This window comes from Saimiri boliviensis, chromosome 6, assembly GCF_048565385.1.
Source record: "Saimiri boliviensis isolate mSaiBol1 chromosome 6, mSaiBol1.pri, whole genome shotgun sequence".
NCBI classification, from domain to species: domain Eukaryota; kingdom Metazoa; phylum Chordata; class Mammalia; order Primates; family Cebidae; genus Saimiri; species Saimiri boliviensis.
In genome coordinates, this window is record NC_133454.1 from 76,001,921 (window position 1) to 76,025,674 (window position 23,754).

At 44.8% G+C, this 23,754-nt stretch overlaps 1 protein-coding gene across 1 annotated transcript; it reads left to right on the plus strand.

The window, feature by feature from the left end:
- Positions 1-2,573: 2,573 nt before the first annotated feature.
- On the plus strand, positions 2,574-10,693 carry CNGA4 (cyclic nucleotide gated channel subunit alpha 4). The gene is made up of 6 exons (XM_010334213.3): positions 2,574-4,009; positions 4,125-4,226; positions 4,431-4,537; positions 4,794-5,439; positions 6,163-6,512; positions 8,633-10,693. Exons 1-6 carry the CDS (start codon positions 3,669-3,671, stop codon positions 9,091-9,093), a joined length of 2,007 nt encoding a protein of 668 aa, XP_010332515.3. The 5' UTR covers positions 2,574-3,668; the 3' UTR covers positions 9,094-10,693.
- Positions 10,694-23,754: the final 13,061 nt, after the last annotated feature.

Below are 23,754 nucleotides of genomic sequence, written 5' to 3' on the forward strand. Positions count from 1 at the left end.
TCTACTTTAGTACCCCAGCGGTGACTGCCCCTGGCTCCCCCAGCATCTTTGTGCTGTGCTGCTTCGTGACCCCTTGAGCACTTAAGAAACAGGGAATAAGTGCCTGCATGTCCAGCTGGATTCCAAATCAATTAGAACTGGTCTCTGCTCTCCAGGACCTCAGAGAATTCCAATGTAGTGTAATAAGTGCAATACTACGGGGGCCATCTAGGAGCAACACTTAGCATGATTTGCATGTATAGAGGATGAGAGGAAGGTAGGGTGAAGGAGCTTAGGGAAGACTTCCAGGTGGAGATGCTGTCTAAGCCAAGTGTTGGGAAACAAGCAAGAATATGATAAACTAAAATAGAAAAACAGAAGTTTCAGATAAGGTCTGTAGTTTTAAAAGTATTTTACCAATATTAAATACCTGGTTTTTTATCATTGTGCTATGGTTTATGTAAGATCGTAACATTAGGGAAACATGGATAAGGAATTGATAAGAACTCTGTATTATTTTTGCAACTTTTCTGTAAGCCTAAAATTAGTTCAAATAAAAAGTATTTAAAAATAAATAGAAGTTTCAGACCACAGGAGCAGCATATACCAGGGAAAGGAAAAATGGAGAACATGTTGGGGGTCCTATAAGAACTGCAATCAGTACAGTGTCTGGAGCCCAGGGAACATGTGAGGAAACATTGTGAGATGAGGCTGAAGACATGGACTAAAGAACTTTATAAACCATGTTAAGGAATTTCAATTTTACTTTTGGGATGATGGCTACAAAGAATTTTATACATAGATTGATAATGAGGGGACCTTTGCAAAGACCAAACAAGCTTATAAAGCCCAAACTAGAACAGTAAAAATGCAGAGAAGCAGACATGTGGACTTTTAGAAGGTAGATCACCATAGTTTGATGACTGGGTGGATATAAGAGGAAAATAAGAGGAAGAATTAAAAACTAATGCTTAGCTTATATAAATTCAAAAACAGGTAAAACTAAACTATGATATTAGAATTCAGGATAGCGATTACTCTTGGAAAAACATTGACTGAAAGGGGCAGAATGGGACTCCTGAGGCACTGGTGATGTTCTGTTTCTTAATCTGAATGCTGGTTATATGAGTGTGTTCACTTTGTGAAAATGTATCAAGCTATATACTTAAGGATTGTATACCTTTGTCTATGTTTGTTTGTTCTGGTTACTATGCTGTGTGACAAACCAACCCAAACTTAGAGTGTCATAAAAACAATAGCCATTTTATTATGTGCACAAATTCTGAGAATTTGGATGAGATACAACAGGAGTGATTTGTCTCTATTCCACGATGTCTGGGGTCTGATCTGTAAAACTTGAACATCTAGGGGTGATTTGAGGATGATGATTGGAAGTATCTGGAGGCTTCTTCACACATCTAATTCCTGGGCTGGAACAACAAAAAAACTGAACTCATTGGGGGTACTGTCAAACAGAACTTTTCACAGTGTGATGGGTAGTTTCCAAGAGGGAACATCCTGAGAGGGAGCTACCAGGCAATAAGCATTCTAAGAGAACCAGAGGGAAGCTGCATGGCCTTTTATGATCTAGCCTCACAAGTCATACAGCATCACTCCTGCTATACTCTATTGGTTGAAACTATCACAAGGGAGTGGTGTCAAAGAATTTGTGGCCTTGTGGTTGCTGTTGTTGTTGTTATTGAGATGGAGTCTTATTCTGTCACCCAGGCTGGAGTGCAGTGGTGCAATCTCGGCTCGCTGCAACCTCCGCTTCCCCAGTTCAAGTAATTCTCCTGCCTCAGCCTCCTGAGTCGCTGGAACTACAGGTGTATGCCACCATGCCAGGCTAATTTTTTGTATTTTAGTAGAGACAGGGTTTCACCACGTTGCTCAGGCTGGTCTTGAACTCCTGAGCTTAGGCAGTCTGCCTGCATCAGCCTCCCAAAGTGCCAGAATTACAGGCATAAGCCACCACGCCCGGACTGTGACCATTTTTTTTTAACTGCCACAATCTTATACAATAATAAATGCTTGTCTTAGGTTTCTTGCTGAAAAGGCAAAGATAGGAATTCTAGGAGAAAAAGTAGATAGAGGAAGATAATGAGCTCAGTTATAGACCCAATGGGTGGAAGGTGACTGTGGGATATCCAAGTAGGAACATCCAGTGAGCAGTTAGTCATATAGAGAACTGCAGCTCAGAGAGAGTTCTTGGGAGCCACTATATAGCAAAGGAAGTCCTGTGGGTGACTGACGTCAACCAGAAAGAGTTAGGAGGATGGCAAAAGAGGAAAGCCTAAAACAGAATCCAAGGGGGGGAAAAAAACACCATCATAGAAGGAATAGACAGGAGCTTATGAAAGAGACTAAAAAAATAAACAGAAAATGAAGACATTATGGCATCACAAAGGATTCTATTCATTTTTTTGCTTTATTTTGAATATTGTCTTTTCATTTTAACATGTGGGGCTTCTAAATAAATTAAGAAGCCATGGAAAAAGAGAGTTTCACAAAAATTAGTCAGGGACCACAGGTTTTTCTTCCAAAACCCTCCAAAAACACAAACCTGATTCTATCATTTAACTGTGCAAAACTCTTCACGGGTTCTCTATTGCCGTTGGGTAAAACCCAAGCTTTATAACATGGCTGACAGAACTCTTCCTGAGCTGACCTCTGTCTATCATTTACCTCATCTCTCATCTCTCACCATGCCTCATCTCTCACCACGACCCACTAGGTCCTCTAAAATAAACCCATTGATGTTTACCCAGTCACCCATGCTTTTTGATGTCTCCATGCCTTTGCCCACTCTGTGCACTCTGCCTCTAGTGCTCTTCACCCTCCCATCTCTGTACCCAACTTCTATTCATCCTACAGAACCCAGGTTCTGTAGGGACACTTCCTGAGTACTATAATAGCCTTCTGTGTATTCACCTAACAGAGTACTCATCAGCATCCTGGCAATACTGCTACTGTTTAATTACCTAATGTGCGATTACCTGTCTTCATGACTATTTCACCTAGCAGACTGTGAACTTCTGGAGGGGGGGATTATGTCTTATTCATCTCCAATTCCTAGTACTTAGCACAATATTGGCCTGGCACACAGAATACCTGCCTATGGGTGTTCTGATTTTGATTTGTTGACTGAGAAGGATGATAGTAGTGAAAGGAACATCAGGTTGAGGGAGAAATCATAGGGGTTTTGTTTGTTTTGATATAGGAGATATTTAAGCAGTTTCACAAGAAGAGAAAAGTTGAAAGATTGGGGACCGTAAAACACATGGCATAGCTGCTAGGATCAGGCACTAGAAGTAACAAGAAGGCAATGAGGACAAAAGCACCGTAGGATGGCCCCTGTCACACTACCTGTGATAGTGGTGTGATGGGGGAAGGTGTATATGGAGGTAGGTATGGGTAGGATGTAGATTATGAAAATAGAACTCACTTCTCATGTGAGAGGCATGTCTTTGTCCCTGGAGAATAGTTTAGCATCTGACATAGATGAGCCATTCAGACATAGTTGTTAAATAAACAGTCAGGCCCACACAGAGAATTTGCAAAGAACACAGGGAGTATTTGATCCTACACTAAAACTCAGGTCTTCTAACTTAGAGGACACCTATGTAGCTCAGTTGCTGTGAAGGGAGGGGAGGAGAAAAACAGACAAGACCCAGCCTTCCCTCTGAGTCATGCACCCCCCACCTTCTCCAGGGATCTCATTAGAGGTGTTTAGCTGGGCAGATGTAAGCCCAGGCCCTGGGAGACATGGCAGAGTACTGGAGCTAGACTGTCTCCACCCCTTCAGTAGTTCTGGTTGTGTTGCTAAGAGCCTCAAAGACAAAGAAGTCACAGCGGGAGCCCCAGGGCAGCCTCCTTCAGGCAGTCAGGCACTAGCCCCCAACTCGGAAAGTCTCCTACAGGCAGAGAAGGTGTGGACATCTCACACCCCAGCACGAGAGCACAGAACCATGAGCCAGGACACCAAAGTGAAGACAACAGAGTCCAATCCCCGAGCCCCATCCAAAGCCAGGTGAGAAGTCCTGGTCCCCTGTGTGGGATCTCTCCTCATTCCTCTTGGTGCCCGAGTCACAACTACAGTTTTGAATGCCTGTTGAATAAATGAAGCAAGACTTTCCTTCTTACAGGAAGTCACTGCCTGTCCTGGACCCATCTGGGGATTACTACTACTGGTGGCTGAACACAATGGTCTTCCCAGTCATGTATAACCTCATCATCCTCGTATGCAGGTTTGGCAGGGGCTCTAAGGGAGGGGAGGAAAGCCTAGAAGAGGACTGAAGAGTGAGGCCAAGAAGAAGGGCAGATCCTTGGGGGTTGGGCAGGGAGGAGGCAGATCCCTGGGTGGGCCTGAGGCAGAGTGCTGAGGGCCCTGGGCAGACGGCTCACACACAGAGGGTGCCCTTAATCCCATCATGCCTAACCCTGCCCTGCAGAGCCTGCTTCCCTGACTTGCAGCACGGTTATCTGGTGGCCTGGTTGGTGCTGGACTACACAAGTGACCTGCTGTACCTGCTGGACATTGTGGCACGCTTCCACACAGGTCAGTGAGCTTCTAAGAATGACCCTTTGTTCCATGTTCCCTTCCTAAAGACAGCCACTTAAGAAGTAACAAGAAAGGCATCCCCACCTTCCTGTACCTCTATGCGTGACAGCATCCCAGTGCTCACCCCAGAAACCCCGGAGCAGAGTTATACCCTACTCCACCCTGTCCTTCAGACCGGCTCCCTGGTCTGCCCTGGCCTGCTCACGCTCAGCCACGCTTGACTACAGCAGATGGCCTTCTTACCTCCCCCCAGGATTCTTAGAACAGGGCATCCTGGTGGTGGACAAGGGTAGGATCTCAAGTCGCTACGTTCGCACCTGGAGTTTCTTGTTGGACCTGGCTTCCCTGATGCCCACAGACGTGGTCTACCTGTGGCTGGGCCCACACACACCCACCCTGAGGCTGAACCGCTTTCTCCGCGTGCCCCGCCTCTTCGAGGCCTTCGACCGCACAGAGACCCGCACAGCTTACCCTAATGCCTTTCGCATTGCCAAGCTGATGCTTTACATTTTTGTCGTCATCCATTGGAACAGCTGCCTGTACTTTGCCCTATCCCGGTATCTGGGCTTCGGGCGCGACGTATGGGTGTACCCAGACCCCGCACAGCCTGGCTTTGAGCGCCTGCGGCGCCAGTACCTCTACAGCTTTTACTTCTCCACGCTGATCCTGACTACGGTAGGCGATACACCGCCGCCAGCCCGGGAGGAGGAGTACCTCTTCATGGTGGGTGACTTCCTGCTGGCTGTCATGGGTTTCGCTACTATCATGGGTAGCATGAGCTCTGTCATCTACAACATGAACACTGCAGGTGCAGCTTTCTACCCAGATCACGCGCTGGTGAAGAAGTATATGAAGCTGCAGCACGTCAACCGCAAGCTGGAGCGGAGAGTTATTGACTGGTGAGAATTTGGGGTTCCAGACCACGACAGGAACCAGTGTACATGATGGAACCTGAGGGAGGTAATTGGGTACTTACTGCCTGGTGAGCCAGGCAAGGCAGTCAAAATGTAGCATTCAGCTGTGGGTTTGTTGGGCGGGGCTTGGAAAGAGATGTCTTCAACAAGGAATCAGGACTTGGGGGGAGGAGATGGGTAAGAGACCAACAGGGAGAGGAGCTCATACCCAAAAAAGGATAATATGGAGACCAGAGAATGGGAACTGCCACTGCCTAATAGGGCTCAGAAGGCTCTGGAAGGAGTGGGTGGAGAAGGGCAATCCTCCCTGAGAATGGCCGGCAAACAGATGGTTGACTACCTTATGGTGATTCATAGCGTGGACTGAACAAAAGGAAGTGTCACAAAATTGGGAGCAAGAGCAGAGGGTCTCCAGAGAGGAGGGCCTTGGTCGCTGAGGTAGCTAAGGGTAGGGGTGGAACAAGACAGCACTGACTGGTGGGTAGGGTAGAGCCTGACAGGAGGTGAAGGGTTACCTTATTTATTGTAAAGTAGTAGAGGTGTCTATGCCCTCAAAAACAGATTATCCAACTGTCAGGTACTCCCATGATCCCTGTTAGATCTCAGTACGGTGGGGTTCTTTGCTGGAGCTGAGCTGAGCCCTGGTGGAAGGAGTGGAGGCAGGCATATAAAAAGCTGGGAGGGAAATGGCACTGTCCTTACTCTCAGGTATCAGCACCTGCAGATCAACAAGAAGATGACCAATGAGGTAGCCATCTTACAGCACTTGCCTGAGCGGCTGCGGGCAGAAGTGGCTGTGTCCGTGCACCTGTCTACTCTGAGCCGGGTGCAGATCTTTCAGAACTGTGAGGCCAGCCTGCTGGAGGAGCTGGTGCTGAAGCTGCAGCCCCAGACCTACTCACCAGGCGAATATGTATGCCGCAAAGGGGACGTCGGCCGAGAGATGTACATCATCCGAGAGGGTCAACTGGCCGTGGTGGCAGATGACGGTATCACACAGTATGCTGTGCTCGGTGCAGGGCTCTACTTCGGGGAGATCAGCATCATCAACATCAAAGGTGGGTATCCCAGTATTTGTTCCAGGGACAAGGACAGAGAGAGCGATTAGGACAGCAGAGCCCAGTGCTGGGATCAGATAGTACTTCAGGTCTAAACTTCTGATTGAGGAAACCTGGCCCTTCTCTGAGTCACTAGATGGATCAGGAGAAAAACACATAGAGGACCCATTCCCTGAGAAGAAGCTGAGCCAAGGCCAGTGAAGAGGGTGGGTTCTTGGAAGCGAGAATAGACTTGCTCTGTGGGTATTGACCTGAAGCACCAATAGCCTAGTGGAAAGTGACAGAGATAATAGTAATAGCTAATATTTATTATATGCTTACTACATGTTCACATGATATTGAAACATTAAATTCCCACAACAGTTCCATAAGATAATCACTATTCTTATTCCAATTTTAAAGATAATGGAATCAAACTCAAAGCAGTTGGGTAATTTGCCCAAGGTTGCACAGGTATAACATGTGGGATGAGTAGAAAGAACAACTTTTTCACAGCTAAGCAGAAAGAAAGGTAGAAGAGAAGAAGTTCCCATTTACTGACCGTCACCTCTAGGCCAGGCCAGGTACTACCTACTGGCTCACTTTTTCCTTTTATCAGCCCTGTGCAGTAGGAATTGTTATGCTTAATCACAGGTATTAGGCATGAGGCCATGTGCAAGTTGGAAATCCTGCAAAGCAGATGAGTTCACTGTCATGGGCTGAGAGGCTAGATGTACTCTGGCTCTCTCAGCATGAGGGTTCTACCCTCAGGGATTCTGAAAGCCTCACATCTGTCCTCCAATGATTCCCTCAAGCTCCACACCCTGTATGTGGTAGGAGGCTGTTTGTTTGACTTTGGAAAAGTCATTTCCCTACTTAAGCCTCAGTGTAATCACCTATCCAATGAGGATAATAATAAAAACCCTAAGAGTTATTTGTGAGAATAAATGAGCTACGTGAGTGAGACATCCAGCTCAATGCTTGGCACACAGCAAGTTCAACAAACGGTAGCTCCCTTTCCCTTTTCCAAGGTCCTTCCAGCTCTAAGACTTTGCAGTATTCAGCCTTGCCTATCTCCCTACCCACTCTCCACCAACCTCTTTCTAAACTGCAGAGATATCATACAGCTCCCTGCTTAAAATATTTCAATAGCTTCCTACTGCCCTCAGCATAAGATCTGAACTTCCTGTCATGGCTTATGAGACCCAGTGTGACCTAGATCTCCCTCTCTCCACCCTCTCCACACCCTGCACTTTTGACACTCCCAACTGCTTACTAGTTTCTACATCCACCTGGCTCTTTTCTACCTCCTTCCCTCTGTTCATGCTCCTCCCTCTGGCTAGATTGCCTTAACCCCACTTGTCCCCCTCTTCCTGTAGTTACCTCCTCCTCGATTCAGGTGTATTAGACTGTTCTTGCATTTCTATAAAGAAATATATGAGACTGGATAATTTATAAAGAAAAGAGGTTTAATTGGCTCACGGTTCTGCAGGATTTACAGGAAGCATGGTGCTAGCAACTGCTCAGCTTCTAAAGAGGCTTCAAGAAGCTTATAATTGTGGCAGAAGGCAAAAGGGCAGCAGGCATGTCACCTGGTGAAAGCAGGAGCCAGGGGAGGGGGAGGTGCCATGCACTTTCAAACAACCAAAACAACCAGATCTCATGGCATCAAGCCATGAATGATCCGCCCCCTTGATTCAATCACCTCCCACCAGGTCCCACCCCCAACATCGGGGATTACATTTCACATGAGATTTGGGTGGGGACAAATATTCAGATCATGTCTTAGGACATCCCTTCCTCCAGACTTCCCTAAATTCCCTGCCTTACTGTTTGGTAGGGTCTCTTTGCCCACCTTTCCACAGTACCTGCTGAATATGTCTACACTGCACCAACCATACTGCTATGTAACTATTCCAATATATGTCTATCTCTGCTAGGCTGTGAATTATTTGAGGCAGGTCACTGATACCCACATAGCACAGAGCCTGTTCCCCAGTATTTAACTAAGTGAAAGAATTAATGAGGCAGAAGGAGAGGCTCAGAAGCACAAATATGGAGGTGGAGGTCCTGGTTCAGGAGTGAAATGCTACCTCCTCATCCTTCTGCTAACTATCCTCCCATCTGCCTATGGGCCACAGGGAACATGTCTGGGAACCGCCGCACAGCCAACATCAAGAGCCTAGGTTATTCAGACCTATTCTGCCTGAGCAAGGAGGATCTGAAGGAGGTGCTGAGCGAGTATCCACAAGCACAGACCGTCATGGAGGAGAAGGGACGTGAGATCCTGCTGAAAATGAACAAGTTGGATGTGAATGCTGAGGCAGCTGAGATCGCCCTACAGGAGGCCACAGAGTCCCGGCTACGAGGCCTAGACCAGCAGCTGGATGATCTACAGACTAAGTTTGCTCGCCTCCTGGCTGAGCTGGAGTCCAGTGCACTTAAGATTGCTTACCGCGTTGAACGGCTAGAGTGGCAGACTCGAGAGTGGCCAATGCCCGAGGACGTGGCTGAGGCTGATGATGAGGGCGAGCCTGGGGAGGGAACGTCCAAGGTTGGAGAAGGCAGGGCAAGCCAGAAGGGATGCCCTGATCTAGAGTGACCCCATCCACATCCCCAGGATTCCCACCTCCTAGTGAACCTGGAGATGTAGTAAAGCCTAACTGCTGCAACTCTGTCATCCTGTCTGCGGGTCACAGACACAGGAGCAAGTGGTCCATAGACACCCAGCTAGGGATGTAGGAGTATAGCGCACATTCATCCCCCACTCACCAAAACGCACACGTGCACACACACACACACACACACACACACACGATTATTCATAGACCTGTTGGCCCCAAGACTGTGCATTCCACCTAAAATGCTCTGAAATTTCCATTCTCAGAGCACACAGCACACTTGCTTTCCCACAAGCACCAATATGTCTTATACCCACAAATATATACACATTCAGTCATACACCTCCTAAACACACAAATGCTTACAGTCATACACCATCTACATATTTTAAGATACAACATCTTAAAATACAACATCTACTTACAGTAGACACAGATGCACTTCACAGGTGTGTACACACGTGTGAAAACACAAAAGCACACCCTGAGCCTTCTAGGTCTAAGATGTCTTTTGAATGGTTTCCATATGGGCTATTCACAAGTATACCCTGAAAGTTGCCCTTCAATAAGGTATTTGCCTCCTCCCTAAGCATTTATGGAGCTGGAAAGAAAAGGCAAAGTCAATGGTGGGCCAGGGTGGATTCTGCCTGAATTCTGAGTCACAGAGGTGATTAGCATGAACTGTGTAGTACCTAGTGGGTTAGATTCAGAAGTGAGGTACCTGATGAATAGAGAATCAATATTCAGCCTAGGCAAAGCAGGCTGTCACATCACACTGCTGTAAGAATGCCCCAACTGGCCTTTGCATCCCACACTAGGGCATATGTTCTCAATGTATACGCTCTGAAGGGTTTCATCTAGTTAAGTGGACCAGAGCAGATACCTCTGCTTCTTTTTCTTCCCTCTTGCCAGCCCTGGAGCCTGGGGCCAGGGCTTCCGTGTGTTCAGGGCTGATTCCAAGAAGAGAATAGTTTCATTCTCCCAACAGAAAGAGGGTGAATAGTTCCAAGGGGACCATTCACCTGGCCCTGTCCTACCATGATAGTTGTTGGAACTGGTGTTGTTGCTGGTAGAAATCCAGCCCTCCCTCTTTGCACAGTATTCCAAAACACAGGGGAGAGTAGAGACTAGGTGCAGTGGAATATTATGGTCAGAAGTAATTAGAGATGAGTGTGTTGGGAATTTTGGAGTCAACTCTGGTGTACTTGGAAGGAAGTCTGCACTTAGGGCAAGAAAGGTATCGTAGGGTCTATGGGGAGGAGTCTGATGTCATGTCTGAACCGGATTCACCCTGAGCCACCACTGCAGCTCCTCCAGTGCCTGGCCAGTCTTGAAGCCTGAGCTGTGGTAAGTGGTAGTTTAAAATATAGACAGGATTTAACTTGTAGGTATAACTGAGTGATGCGTCTCTACTCTCAGGAGAGATTATGAGGGTAATCACATTTTAAATCATCTTAAAATATGTAGTTATTTGGCGATAAGTCTTTGTCACAAAATATAAGATCCACATTACCAACACTGGGTTTTTCTTGTTCATCTCTGTGTCCCCAGGGATGTACCTGGCACATAGTAAGTACCCAAATATATATTTGGTAACCAAAGAAGAGAGAGTTAAAGCAGATAGAGGCCAAATGTTGGAGGAGATGTGTGTCAATTTCTTGAGAGGTTTTTTTGTTTTTTTTTAATCATCTTTGCCCTCATATCATCTTGAACTAGAATGGGTGAGTACATCGTAAAGGCCATTTAGGTGGCATCTGATGGATTTAGGGAGTTGAGAACAAATTTTTCAGTGACACATTGCAATGTGCACACCTGTTCCCAGTGAAGGCTCTCTTAGAACAGGTGGCCTCTGCCATGCCATTTAATCCTGGTCTACAGCACTAGCAGGGTGTTAACTGATTATCTGGCATTTTATGGTTGCAGAAACAAAACTCCTGAAAGTCCAGCTCTGCATTTTGTTCTGCCTCTGCTGTTCCAGGATGAGGAGATCAGATTCTTCATGGTGGAGCCACCACATCATAAGACACCTGGAATATCATCAGTTGCATACTGAGGTCCTTTAATTGTGGGGTTGTTTTTATCACTCTGTTGAAGACAATATTTGGACAATTTGGGATCAAGCTGGGTAGAATTAGGTCAGGTTGTGCAGAAGTGAATACAATTTTAAGTTCTTGGAATAACCAAGAAATAATGTTTTTTCAGTCCAAAGAACATTAACTAATATGTATCAAGCACTAGGCTATACACTTATCAATGTGGCCAAAAATTGTATTCAAATTTTCATTTGGGTTTTGTTGATTTTATCCCTCCTCACATCATAAGAAAGGACCTAAATCTTTGCATCCCTTAAAACTTAAAGGTTTTTGAATTACAACATCAGAAACAGAAATTGACAGAAACTTTCTAGTAGAGATTTTGTGGGGGTCTTGGGGTTTTCTTTGTTTTGTTTTGATTTGTTTTGTTTTGGTTTTGAGACAGATATCACTCTGTTGTTCTGGCTGTAGTGCAGTGGTGCCATCTTGGCTCATTGCAACCTCTACTTCCCTGGCTCTGAAGCAGGAGCAAGGAGAAGCAAACCTCTTGAACACCGAACTGAGGAAGGAAGTGGCTTTTTATTCAGCCTCATTCATCGAGCTCCCTAAGAAGCAGCTTCTCTCCCCTTTAATAGGCTTACAACACTAAAGGGGAAACTGAGGAAAACTATGTCATTGTCCATTGGCTGGACGTCTGACCTTACAATCTTTTGGCTTTATTGATTTGCTACTTCATATGCAGTGCAAGCAGGAACAGGCAGGGCAGGGGGCTTACAGCAACAAGACAAAGGTAGTAAATTATTAGTCGGCAGAGGTGTTTCCAGGAGGGAGCCTAGGCCTTGCAGACGTGGGGACATGATCCAGTGCCAGGCTCCAGCCTGTAGAGATAACATTTATTTGCAACTCTTTCAAGGCTTACAGATAGCAGGGATGCTGGGAACCGAAAAGGGAGTTATCTTCTCAGCTCTTTGGTATTTTATTTCTTTTTTTCACCCTCCCTCCCATCCGGAGGGGGAGAGGAGGTGGAGGCCAGGAAGCAAGAGGAGGGAAGGGGGTCTCCTCTCTCAGCTCAAGCAATTCTCCCATGACAGCCTCCCAAGTGGCTGAGACCACAGGTGTGTACCACCACGTCTGACTAATTTTTGCATTTTTTGTAGAGATGGGGTTTTGCCATGTGTTGCCTAGACTGGTCTCAAACTCTTGGACTCAAGAGATCCACCTGACTCTACTTCTCAAAGTGCTGGGATTACAGATGTGGGCTACCATGCTCAACCAAGATTTTGCTTTTGAAAATTAGGGCTCCTAGGTTTTCACAAACAGTGGACTTAGGGGTACATTGTGCACTGTTGTCTGTGAGAGCTTAAGAAGAGTTTAAGAAGCAGAAGTTTCTTCTGAGGAGGGGAGATTCCCCAAGACAAGAAAAAGAAATGACGTTCTTGAGAGTTACGCTAGTTTTTTAGTTTTTCATTTGTGTGTGTGTGGTTTTTTCCTGGTTTGTTTGTTTGTTTGTTTGTTTGGAGTTTTGTTGTTGTTTTTGCTGCTGTAACATATTACCACATATTTAACAGCCTAAAACAGCACCCATTTATTCTCACAGTTCTGTGAGTGAGAAATGTAAGCACAGTATCAGTCAACTAGACTTCTGTTTGGGGCCTCCCAAGTCTGAAATCAAGGTGTCAGCTGGATTAGGCTGTTATCTGGAGACTATAGGGCAGAATCTGCCTCCAAGTTAATTCAAATTGTTAGCAGAATTCAACTCCTTTGACTGTAGGAAAAAGATCTCTCATTCCTTGACACATGGCCCCTTCATCTTAACAAAGGCATCTTAATGTTCCTTATTTTTCAAATCTCTCATTTCTTTCTTCTATGAGGCTGAAAAAGATCTCTACTTTTTAGGGTTCTTCTGATTAGAGCAGGTTCACCTAAATAATGCAGAGTAAGCTCCCTATTTTAAGGTCAACTGATTATTAACTAATTTAATTACATCCTTGATGTCCCTTTTGTCATAACCCTGGGAATAACATCAGAGGGCAAAAGCAATAGAAGTCAAAATTCTACCACAGGATTTCTAGGGAAAAAAGCAGCCTAGGCAGCACTTTCAATGAGGGCCTAAAATAGGGAACACTAAGAGTTGAGTCTTTGGAAAGAGCTGGAGAATGATCACTGTGCCTGAGCAAGGGTTGGAGCCTCAGAACAGCACCCCCTACAAGTGTGCAGGCTTGAACAAGGCACATACCAGCATTATCAGCATGCTCCAAAGACCGGAGGCCCTGCCCTAGATGTTCTGTTCAACATAAAAGCCCCAGACACTGTTGCAAAGCCCTAAATTGGAAAAGCGAGTGGGAAGAAAACCCAAAACATAACCAAGATTAAATCTCCCATAAAGGGAAAACAGCATGGAGATTCCTTAAAGAACTAAACGTAGAACTACCATTTGATCCAGCAATCCCACTACTGGGTATCTACCCAAAGGAAAAGAAGTCATTATACAAAAAAGACACATATAGCAGCATAATTCACAATTGCAAAGATATGGAACTAACCTAAGTGCCCATCAGCCAACAAGGGGATAAAGAGAATGTGGTATGTAAGGCCAGACACAGTGGCTCATGCCTGTAATCCCAGTGCTTTGGGAGGTGGAGGTGGGTGGTTCACTTGAGGGCAGGAGTTCAAGACCAGCCTGGCCAACATGGTGAAACCTTGCCTCTACCATAAGTTTAAAAAAAAAAAAAAAAAAAAAAAAAAGCCAGGCATGGTGGTGGTGCACAACTGTAATTCCAGCTACTGGGGAGGCTGAGACAAGAGGATCGCTTGAACCTGGGAGGTGGAGGTTGCAGTGAGCAAAGATCATGCCACTGTAGTCTGGCCTAGGCAACCGAGTGAGACTCTGTCTCAAAAAAGAAAGAAAAAAGAAAGAGAGAGAGAGGGAGGAAGGGAGGGAGGGAAGGATGGAAGGAAAGGAAAGAAAGGAAGGAAGGAAGGAAGGGAGGGAGGGAGGGAGGGAGGGAAGGAAGGAAGGAAGGAAGGAAGGAAGGAAGGAAGGGAGGGAGGGAGGAAGGGAGGGAGGAAGGGAGGGAAGGAAGGAAGGAAGGAAGAAAAAGAAAAAGAAAGAGGAAGGAAGGAAGGAAGGGAGAGAGAAAGAAAGAAAAAGAAAGAAAGAAAGAGAAAGAAAAAGAAAGAAAGAAAAGAAAAGAAAATGTGGTATGTTTAGACCATGGGCTACTACTCAGCCATAAAAAGGAATGAAATAATGTCTTTGGCAGCTTGGATGGAGCTGGAGGCCATTATTCTAAATGCAGTAACTCAGGAATGGAAAACCAAATATTGTATGTCCTTACTTACAAGCAGAAGCTAAGCTATGAGTATACACAAAGGCATAAGAGTGATATGATGGACTCTGGGGACTCGGGGGAAGGTTGGGAGGCGGTGAGGGATAAAAGACTACACGTTGAGTATAGTGTACACTGCTTCGGCACTAAAATCTCACAAATCACTACTAAGGAACTTAACCATGTAAAAAAACCCCACCTGTACCCCAAAAACTATTGAAATTAAAGAGATATTTTATAAAGTAAGTGTTTAAAAGTTTAGATGAGAATTATCTGATTTAGAGAATCAAATGTCTAATTTTTTATACACTGTTGTGGAATAATTCACAAACTGCAAACTGCTCTACGTATATTATCTGATTTGGTTCTTAAAACAATGTGAGGAAATTTAAATTATTATTAATACTATGGTGATGATGATGCTCATCTTTCTAGATAAGGAAATTGAAGCCCACAGAGCCACTAAAGATATTAGCTCTGATTTATTGAGAAGTTACTTTATGCCAGATCCCGGGTTAAGTCCATTGTCTCATTCCTTACAATTATATGAGAAAGATGTTATTATTACCGCATTTTGAAATGAGAAAACCAAGATTCTAGGATTAGGTAACTTGCCCAATATCACAGGGTCCCTAAGTCACATGGGATGAATCCCAGGTCTGTCATATTGTTTCTTTTAGGGACATAAGGAAAGGAATCACCTGGTTTGAGGCCAAGGCCAGAAGAGCTCTTCCTTTCTTGAGAATGATTGTCAGGGGCAGAAACTGCAGTAACCAGGGGGAAGATTACTGGATGTGCCCATCAGAGCCAGCTGTGCCAAGCAAAGCTTATGAGTCACTGGCAAGGCTGCCTGCAGGCAAATATAAAGGACCACCAGGTACTCTGGATAAGAGCTGCCAATCCCAGCCCCAGGGTCTGCACACAATACAGCTGTGAGAGGAGGGCAGGAGTTTGGGAGTCACTGCTGCATTTCTACAGAGGTGTCAAGACTATTCTAGGGCCTTCCTTCTGAGAGCCTCATTGCTTCAGGCTTAGCTCTGTTTCCTCCTACAGGACCTAGGGCCTCACCTACTTCTTTCCTTGGGTCACTACCCTTGGAAAACCTCAGTCTGGCTAAGATTTGGGATGTAGACTCCTCCTCCGTGTTCCCAGTTAGCTACTCCTCCACAGAATCTTCTTGGACCCACCACACCCTACCCCTTCTTTCTTGGGATTTGGCTGCTAGACCCAGAAGACAGATGGAAATAAAGTATCAAGCTTGGAGGAAATCAGATTCCTGGGGAGACAGGCCATTCGATCCAATGGAGTGTTTGCTCCTAGTGTTTGCACCAGGAGCAGGAGGCAGGATGGGTGGATTCTAATTTGGACTAAGCTGGAGTTTGTCTTGAGGCTAGGATCAGAGGTAGTAGTGGTCAAGCTGGGTAAGAGCTGGGACCTAAGTCAGTGCAAATGTTAGGCTGGCCTTAAAGTACAACATATGGAAAACAGCATGCATTAGGCAGCAACCAGAGTTGTATTTTAGTTCTGAAACATCACTTCCTAGCTGGGGGACTCTCGGCCTTTTCCTCAAAATCTATCAGGGTTGTTTAGAGAAATGCTGAAGTTTTAAAATCTAAACAAGATGATGAATGTAAACTGCCTACTAGTGCCTAGAAGATGATAATCTCTTAATAATTAACAGTAACTATGGCTGTTACTCTCTCTAGCAGCTATTGTGCCTTTGAGGGCCTTGGGCACAGGTTGTCCTGCTCTGCTTGCCCTCTGGCGGGGCCTCCAGGTTGTGCAGGCAAATACCAGGTCTGGCCAGCAGAGGGCGCAAGGCACGTCTTCCTTTTTTCCTTCCACCTCCCTCCCAGGCTTAGGATGGCATTGCCTTGAAAAGCTTGAAGAATTAATTCCTCAGGGAGAAATGGAATCTCAGGAACAGGGGAACAACGTTGGGGAATCGTGATCTCAAGTGGTCTTGTTTAGGCTTTTTCGCAACGACTGAAATATATCAGTGGTGATACTGAGAGACATTATGGAAAACGATGTGCCAGTCAGCCTCCCGGGTGCAGGCAGCACCACTGAATGGCTGGGAACGTTCAGACTGCCCTCCCCACAGATGGAAAGTTCTTTGTGCTTCCCAGCACTAGTTCACAGGGAACCTCTCTGTGTCTGTCTTCACCTTTTCGGTTCCCGTACCTCGGCCCGTTGTCCTCAACCTCTTCTTCACCAGTATGTCCAACAGACAGGGCCCCAGAGGTTACTGACTTGCATCCGTTCATGGAAGCCCTCTCTCTGAATGATCTTCTTTTGGCTCTTTTAACCTTCAAGTAAGGCCCTGACCTGGGAGATAAAGGCCTCTCTTGGCCTACCCATGAGGGCCTACATGTGAAGTCAAGTGTCCAGCCAGAGCCAGCCCCTCAATGCTGAATGGGTGCCTCTGCTCTTCCCCAGCACAAGCCCCAGGCATCTGAAAGGCCAGTCCTTGTCCTGGTTTCTTTTGTCTGCCCAACAGCCCTGCCTGCTCTAGCTCTAGCCCGTCTGCCTTCTCAGCTGGCTCCCTCTGTTTAATCATCCCAAGAGAAGGGCCTCCTGTATGGGCAGAGAATGTGTGGGCAGGATCTCAGCACAGAAGCAAGTCTGCACATCACAGAAATGCAGAGAAGAGAAGGCCTTGAAAGATAGGAGAAGGTGGCCTAATCAGACACAAAGGGAGGGGCTGGGGCCGAGTGCGGTGGCTCAAGCCTGTAATCCCAGCACTTTGGGAGGCCGAGGCGGGTGGATCACGAGGTCGAGAGATCGAGACCATCCTGGTCAACATGGTGAAACCCCGTCTCTACTAAAGGTGCAAAAAATTAGCTGGGCATGGTGGCGTGTGCCTGTAATCCCAGCTACTCAGGAGGCTGAGTCAGGAGAATTGCCTGAGCCCAGGAGGCGGAGGTTGCGGTGAGCCGAGATCGCGCCATTGCACTCGAGCCTGGGTAACAAGAGCGAAACTCCGTCTCAAAAAAAAAAAAAAAAAAAAAAAAAAACAAAGGGAGGGGCTGAACAAATGAGGAAAAGGGCAAGCTGGGCACCCCAAGGACTAAACTACAAATGATTTCTCTCCGAGCACCAGACCCCAGATGCACGTGTGTGCGTCAGAACCAGGAGTGCTGAAGGCAGAGCCTATTACATGACCCTTACACTGCTGGGAATGTAAACACTGGGTTTCCTGGTTAAAGCACTGATATTTTGTGGACCTTGCAAGCTGCCTGGAATAAGCTGTATCTTATAAAGCAGCTTATCTGGCACTGTGCATAAGGCACTATGTTCTGCTCTCTTTGGTTGTTTCTCATGAATATTTTCTGAAGTTTTATTTAAATGTTCCCCTCTTATCTCATTTGTGATATAGAGTATTGAAAGAAGGATCATGTGCCCACGTTTGGGCCAATGGGGCAGTACCATGGGTGACTGAGACTTTCCAAAGGGGAAAGTAAATTGTTCTAGCTACAAAAGTCAAGCTAGGTGGTCCAAAATCCCCCTCCGAAAAACGGAAACCAAAACTAAAGCCGAAGAACGAACAACCTTGGCAGGTCAAGGCTTGAGTTAGAAAGGCAGGGTCCCTTAGGACTGAGCCCGGCCTGCTTCAGGACCTCTTGCACATGCTTCCTCGACCTTCTGGTTTTCTGACTTGTTCGACAAGGGTCCAGGTCTCTTTCATATGGCTTTGCCCTTATTGACTTTGAAATTCCCGCCTTACTTTGATCTAAAGCCTCCATACTTCCTGGCCCTGAGATACTGCATTCTCTCCAAATGCTGGCTTATCTCTGGCGTAGGAACTATAGATGGAATTTCCTGACTTTGAGACAGGAGTTCTACCCTTTTAGCACTGCATTTTCATTTCTTTACCCTCCATCCTCTGCTGTCCTTCCCTTCTTCACTATAGCTATTATTTTTATTTTCCTTTTTTAGAAAACATCTTGAAATCAATCTAAACATATCATCTCCTAGCCCTCACCTCTCATCACCCATCTGCATTTAGTTAGAGGGGAGAACATACAAAGATGATGAAAAATATGGCATGCACAAGGAAAATATATTTCAGGCTCCTGAAGCCAAGTATGACTATCCAGCTGGAGCCAGTGTCTGGGTGTGAGAGTAAAGAAAAGATAAAAAATAAGTAATGACAGCAGTGTGGCGAGAAGTCTGAGAAACTATTGGAGAAAGGGGCATGCACTAGTCAGCTCAGGTTGTCACACCAAGACACCGCAGACTGGATGACTTAAAGAGCAGAAATTCATTTTCTCACAGTTCTAGAGCCTAGAAGACCCAGCTCAAGGCACAGACACATTCAGTTTCTGATGAGGGCTCACTTCTTGGCCTGCAGACAGCTGCCTTCTCACCACATCCTCACATGGTCTTTCCTCTGTGTGTGGCTTGCAGGACACAGGGGTGGGAGGGGATGAGGGAAGTGGTGGATCAGAAGATATCTGGTGTCTCTTCCCTGTCTTAGAAGGACAACAGTTCTAGCCGCACCCTTACAAACTTATTTAACTTTAATTACCTCCTTCAAGACCCTATCTCCAAATACAGTAACAAGGGCAGGAGCTAGACCCTTGGAATATAATTCTCTCTTCTCCATGTCCAGCTGAGATTTTATGGCCCATTATTTCACACTTGTTCCTTTATTTTTCCATTCCATTCATCTGGTAAAATTCCAACTTTGGATGAACTGAACCAGCAACATTCTCCTTGCTTGCATCCAACCAGCTGAGCTTTGCTGAGAAACAGATCCCACTAGAAATTCATGCTCATCAACCCTTAAGTGGGCCATCAATACTTTCCTATTATCTCACTACATTCCTCAGGTCTCCTTTTTCCTTCTCCCATTATGTATTGTTTTCTTAAACCATCTTGACTACTAAAATTTTTATCACACACACACACACACACACCACTCTCTAATAACCAAATCTCCAACTTCATAGCAAAAATAAAAACTATCGTAGCCGGGCGCGGTGGCTCAAGCCTGTAATCCCAGCACTTTGGGAGGCTGAGGTGGGTGGATCACGAGATCAAGAGATCGAGACCATCCTGGTCAACATGGTGAAACCCCGTCTCTACTAAAAATACAAAAATTAGCTGGGCATGGTGGCGCACGCCTGTAGTCCCAGCTACTAGGGAGGCTGAGGCAGGAGAATTGCTTGAACCCAGGAGGCAGAGGTTGCTGTGAGCCGAGATCGTGCCATTGCACTCCAGCCTGGGTAACAAGAGCGAAACCCCGTCTCAAAAAAAAAATAAATAAAAATAAAAATAAAAATAAAAACTATCAGACAGCCGCTCCCTACCAAATCTACAAACCACTGTCTTAGTTAGAATGCAGGTTAGGTTTCCATGACAATAGAGAAAGAAATTGTAAGGACTTAAGACTGTAGTTTCTTTTTCATATGGAAGAACCAGGGATAATAAAATGGTTTGAGAGTATAGGAGACCCAGACTCCTTCCATCTTGTCACTGTGCCCTCCCTAATATGTTACCCTCACTGCATGATTGAAGGTGGCTTGCTTTCCTATTTACGTTCCTATTGCCGTCCCAAAGGGGCAGTGAGGAAGAGAAGGTCTATTTCTCTCCTTTAAGACCTTGATGTGGAAGCTGCACATATCACTTATACCTATAGACACTACTTAGTCATAATGTGCATTTTTTTTTCTTAGCTGACAAAAAAAAAAAAAAAGTCTAGGAAATGTAGCTGTTATTTTGTTGGCCGTAACTTGTTTATCTATAATCATCTTCTTCTACTGATTTCCTCTTACAATTGAGTCTCTACTGCTGTCAAAAGCTAGGACCCTCCACTTCTGCTCTGGATTTCATACATACCTGACTTTTCAGGAACCTCGCATTATTCATTAACCATTCTATCTCTCCTATATCTTCTTATATATTGGAGTAATTCCATCTTCCAAAAGAAGAAAAAGAAAGAAAGAAAGAAAGAAAGAAAGAAAGAAAGAAAGAAAGAAAGAAAGAAAGAAAGAAAGAAAGAAAAAGAGAGAGAGAAAGAGAATGAAAAAAGTTCAAGTCCTCCCATCTTAAAAAAACAAAATCTTTCATGTGACATCCTCCTCCAGCTCTATCCCCTTCCCTTAATAACTACCTTTCTTAAAGAGTTGCCTAAAGTCATTTACTCCACTTCCTCCCATCACATGCAGTTTTCAGTACACCTACTCTGTCTTCTGCCTCAACAATCTCACTAAAATGCTCTTTCTAAGGTTGCCAGAGACCTCCAGGTCACTAATTTTGGACCACATTTCTCATTCCTCATTTTGCTTATCCAGGAGCAGCATTTGAATGAGTTCACCAGTTTGTTCTTGCACCTATTCTCTTTTAGCTTTTATGATGCTTCACTCCCTTAGATTCCTTCTGTCCCTCTGTCTACTCTTTCTTGATGTCTTATGCAGGCTCATCTTTCTCTATCCAGTCTTTAAATAATGGCCTTCTCTAAATGTCTGACTTGATCCTTCATTTGTTCTCGTTCTACACACTCTAATTCTGTGGTTTGCATTACTTCTCATACAATCTGTATATTTAGCTTCCTACTGGAATTCTACTTGGAAGTCTAATAGACATCTGAAACTCAGTATGTCCAAAACAGAACAGATTTGATGTGGGAGTTGCTCTCTGCCAGTTACTATTTTCTCTATGAAGTTGAAGTCCAGGTTATATATTGAGAGTGAAGAATGTTGTGTGTGTGTGCACGTGTGTGTGTGTGTGTGTGTGTGTGTGTGTGTGTGTCAGTGTGGGAGAAGAAATTAGAGATTTTATGAGACAAGAAAATTTGAAAACAATATTGTATAAAATGAGAGAAAGAAATCAGAGAAATTTAGTAAGATATCTACTCATTCTGGGAAGCAGCACAATATGAACAACTGAATTCTAATTTCCAAAATTCCTGACGTTGAATTCTGGCTCTTTCACCTAGTAGCTTTGTGGCTTTGGGCAAGCTACTTAAACTCTCTCTAAGCCATAGTTTTTTCATCTAACATAGTGATCAACAATATTGGACCTAAATTCATGGTTCTTCATGAGGATTAAATGTACTTAAAGGTAGTGCACCTTGAACATAGTAGGTGATTATCAAATAGTTTATATTCAGTTTCCAGGAACTTATTCATTTTTATCTCATCCTTCTTTCTCATCCTCCACATGCAAATGATCTTTAAATTCTGTTTCTACCTCCTAAATAGGTCTTAGATTAATCATTTCCAATACATCCATGACTTTAGGTCAAGCCACTATCATCTCTCACCCAAATTACTGTCATGGACTCCCAATTGGTCCCACCTTTTAAGTTGCTCTCCACACTAGCTGCCACTGCAATCTTTCCAAATCTTTCTAAACCTTAACAAATTTCCAAATTCTTCCTTTCATGTATTGCAAGGGTCTGCATTTGCTGCCTCATGAGATAGAAGGTGTATTATTTGTCTACTGCTGTTGTAATAAATTACCATGAATGTAGTGGCTAAAAAAAACACCCATTTATTAGCTCACAGATATATTGGCTAGAAGTCTACACTGTGTGGCTGGGTTCTCTGTTCAGGGTATCAAAAATGAAGGTTTCAGCCAGACTGAATTCTCTTCTACAGACTCAGGAGAGAACTGAAGTCTGTTCTTTTGCTGGCTATTAGCTAGAGCCTGCTGTCAAGTAGAGGCCACTCTCAGGACTTGCCCTTTGCCCTCCTTCACCCTCAAGCTTGCAACAGCCACCAGCATTCCTTGCCACATGATCCCCTCTATCTTCAAGCTATCAGCAGTGTGCTGGCTTCTTCTCATTCTTCCAATCTCTTTGATTTCCTCTTCTGCTCCCAACCAGAAAAAAAGCATCCTTGGCTTTTAAAGAACTCGTGTGACTTGGTTAGGACCAGCCAGATACTCTCTCTTGAGATTAACTGATTAGTAAAATTAATTCCATCTGCAAAATCCCTTTTGCCATATGACACCATGGTGGGAGTAGTATTTCATCATATGTGCAGGTCCATCCACATGCAAGAGAAGATTATATAAGGGTGAGAGTTATTGGGGGTCATCTTCTAATTCTACCTACCCAAGGAGAAGAAGCCAGGGAAAATACCCCTGAAGAAATGCAACTTGAGCTGAGATCAGATGGGTGAGTCAGTGTTAATTAGGTAAGGAAGGAAAGAAGAAGCTTCCAGAGAGTATATGGAAAAGCCATGTAACTGGAGGATATATAGAAAAACAAGAAAAAGAAAAGTAGAGAAAAAAAGAGGGAGTGACTAAAGAAAGGCCAGTGTGTCTACAGTGGAGAGAACAAGAATCATAGTGACTTGAAATAATGTGGCTAGAACGGTAAGTGGGAGGCAGGCCACGTAGGCTTTCTAGATTCTGTTAAAAGGTTTTCTCTATCCCAAAAGCAAAGGTTGAAAGAGCGGGATAGTCAGATTTGTATTCTGAGCATAGCATTTCGGCTATAAAGTGGAGGACAGGTGTAAGGAGGCATGAGTAAAATGTGGTGGCCCACGTAGGAGGCTAGGAGTGTAGTTCAAGAGTAGGGTCATATTAGTGGATATATAAGCAGACAGATTCAAGGAACACTCAGTAGCTAAAATCAACAGGACTTGGTGATTGATTCAATATGGGAGTGATGTAGTTATGTTCCAAAGGAAGCAGACTCTCAAACAAAGATTACTGTGGAGGATGTTTACTAAGAAGTGCTCTTGGAGTTAACACCTGTGCAAGAGAAAAGATGAAAATAGGATTGGGCAAAAGGAGAAGCTGAGCAGTAATTCAGTCCCAACAAAGACCTCAGTCAACCCTATGAGGAGCTGTGGGGTTGTGAGCATCTTTCAGAGTTGTCCACCACTGGGTTGAGGGGACTAAACCTTTACACCTCTGTGCCTATTGGCCATTGGATATGGAATGCCCAAGAAAGAAAGCGTAACCTTTGGATGAGCTGGCTTTCTTCTGCCTAGGCAACTTGTGAAGGGTTCTTACAGCTAAGGGTCATCTTTCAGCAACACTTTCAGCAGCTGGAAAATAAATCCTTCGTTTTTTAAGAGAGTTCTGGGCTTAGCATCACAGCATCCAGCACAGGGGTGAAAGAGCATACGGAAGTAAGGCATCAATGTTAATTCCTAAGTTTCTGATTTGTACATCCTGGTGGATGTACTTAACGACCATATATTACAATCATTGGCTTACTTGGGAAAATCCCCATTAGAGTAGGTGCTACTCAGGCACAAACTGTATCTGACAACTAGTGTGCACCTTTAGAACTGGCATAGTTTGCTAAATAAGTGAA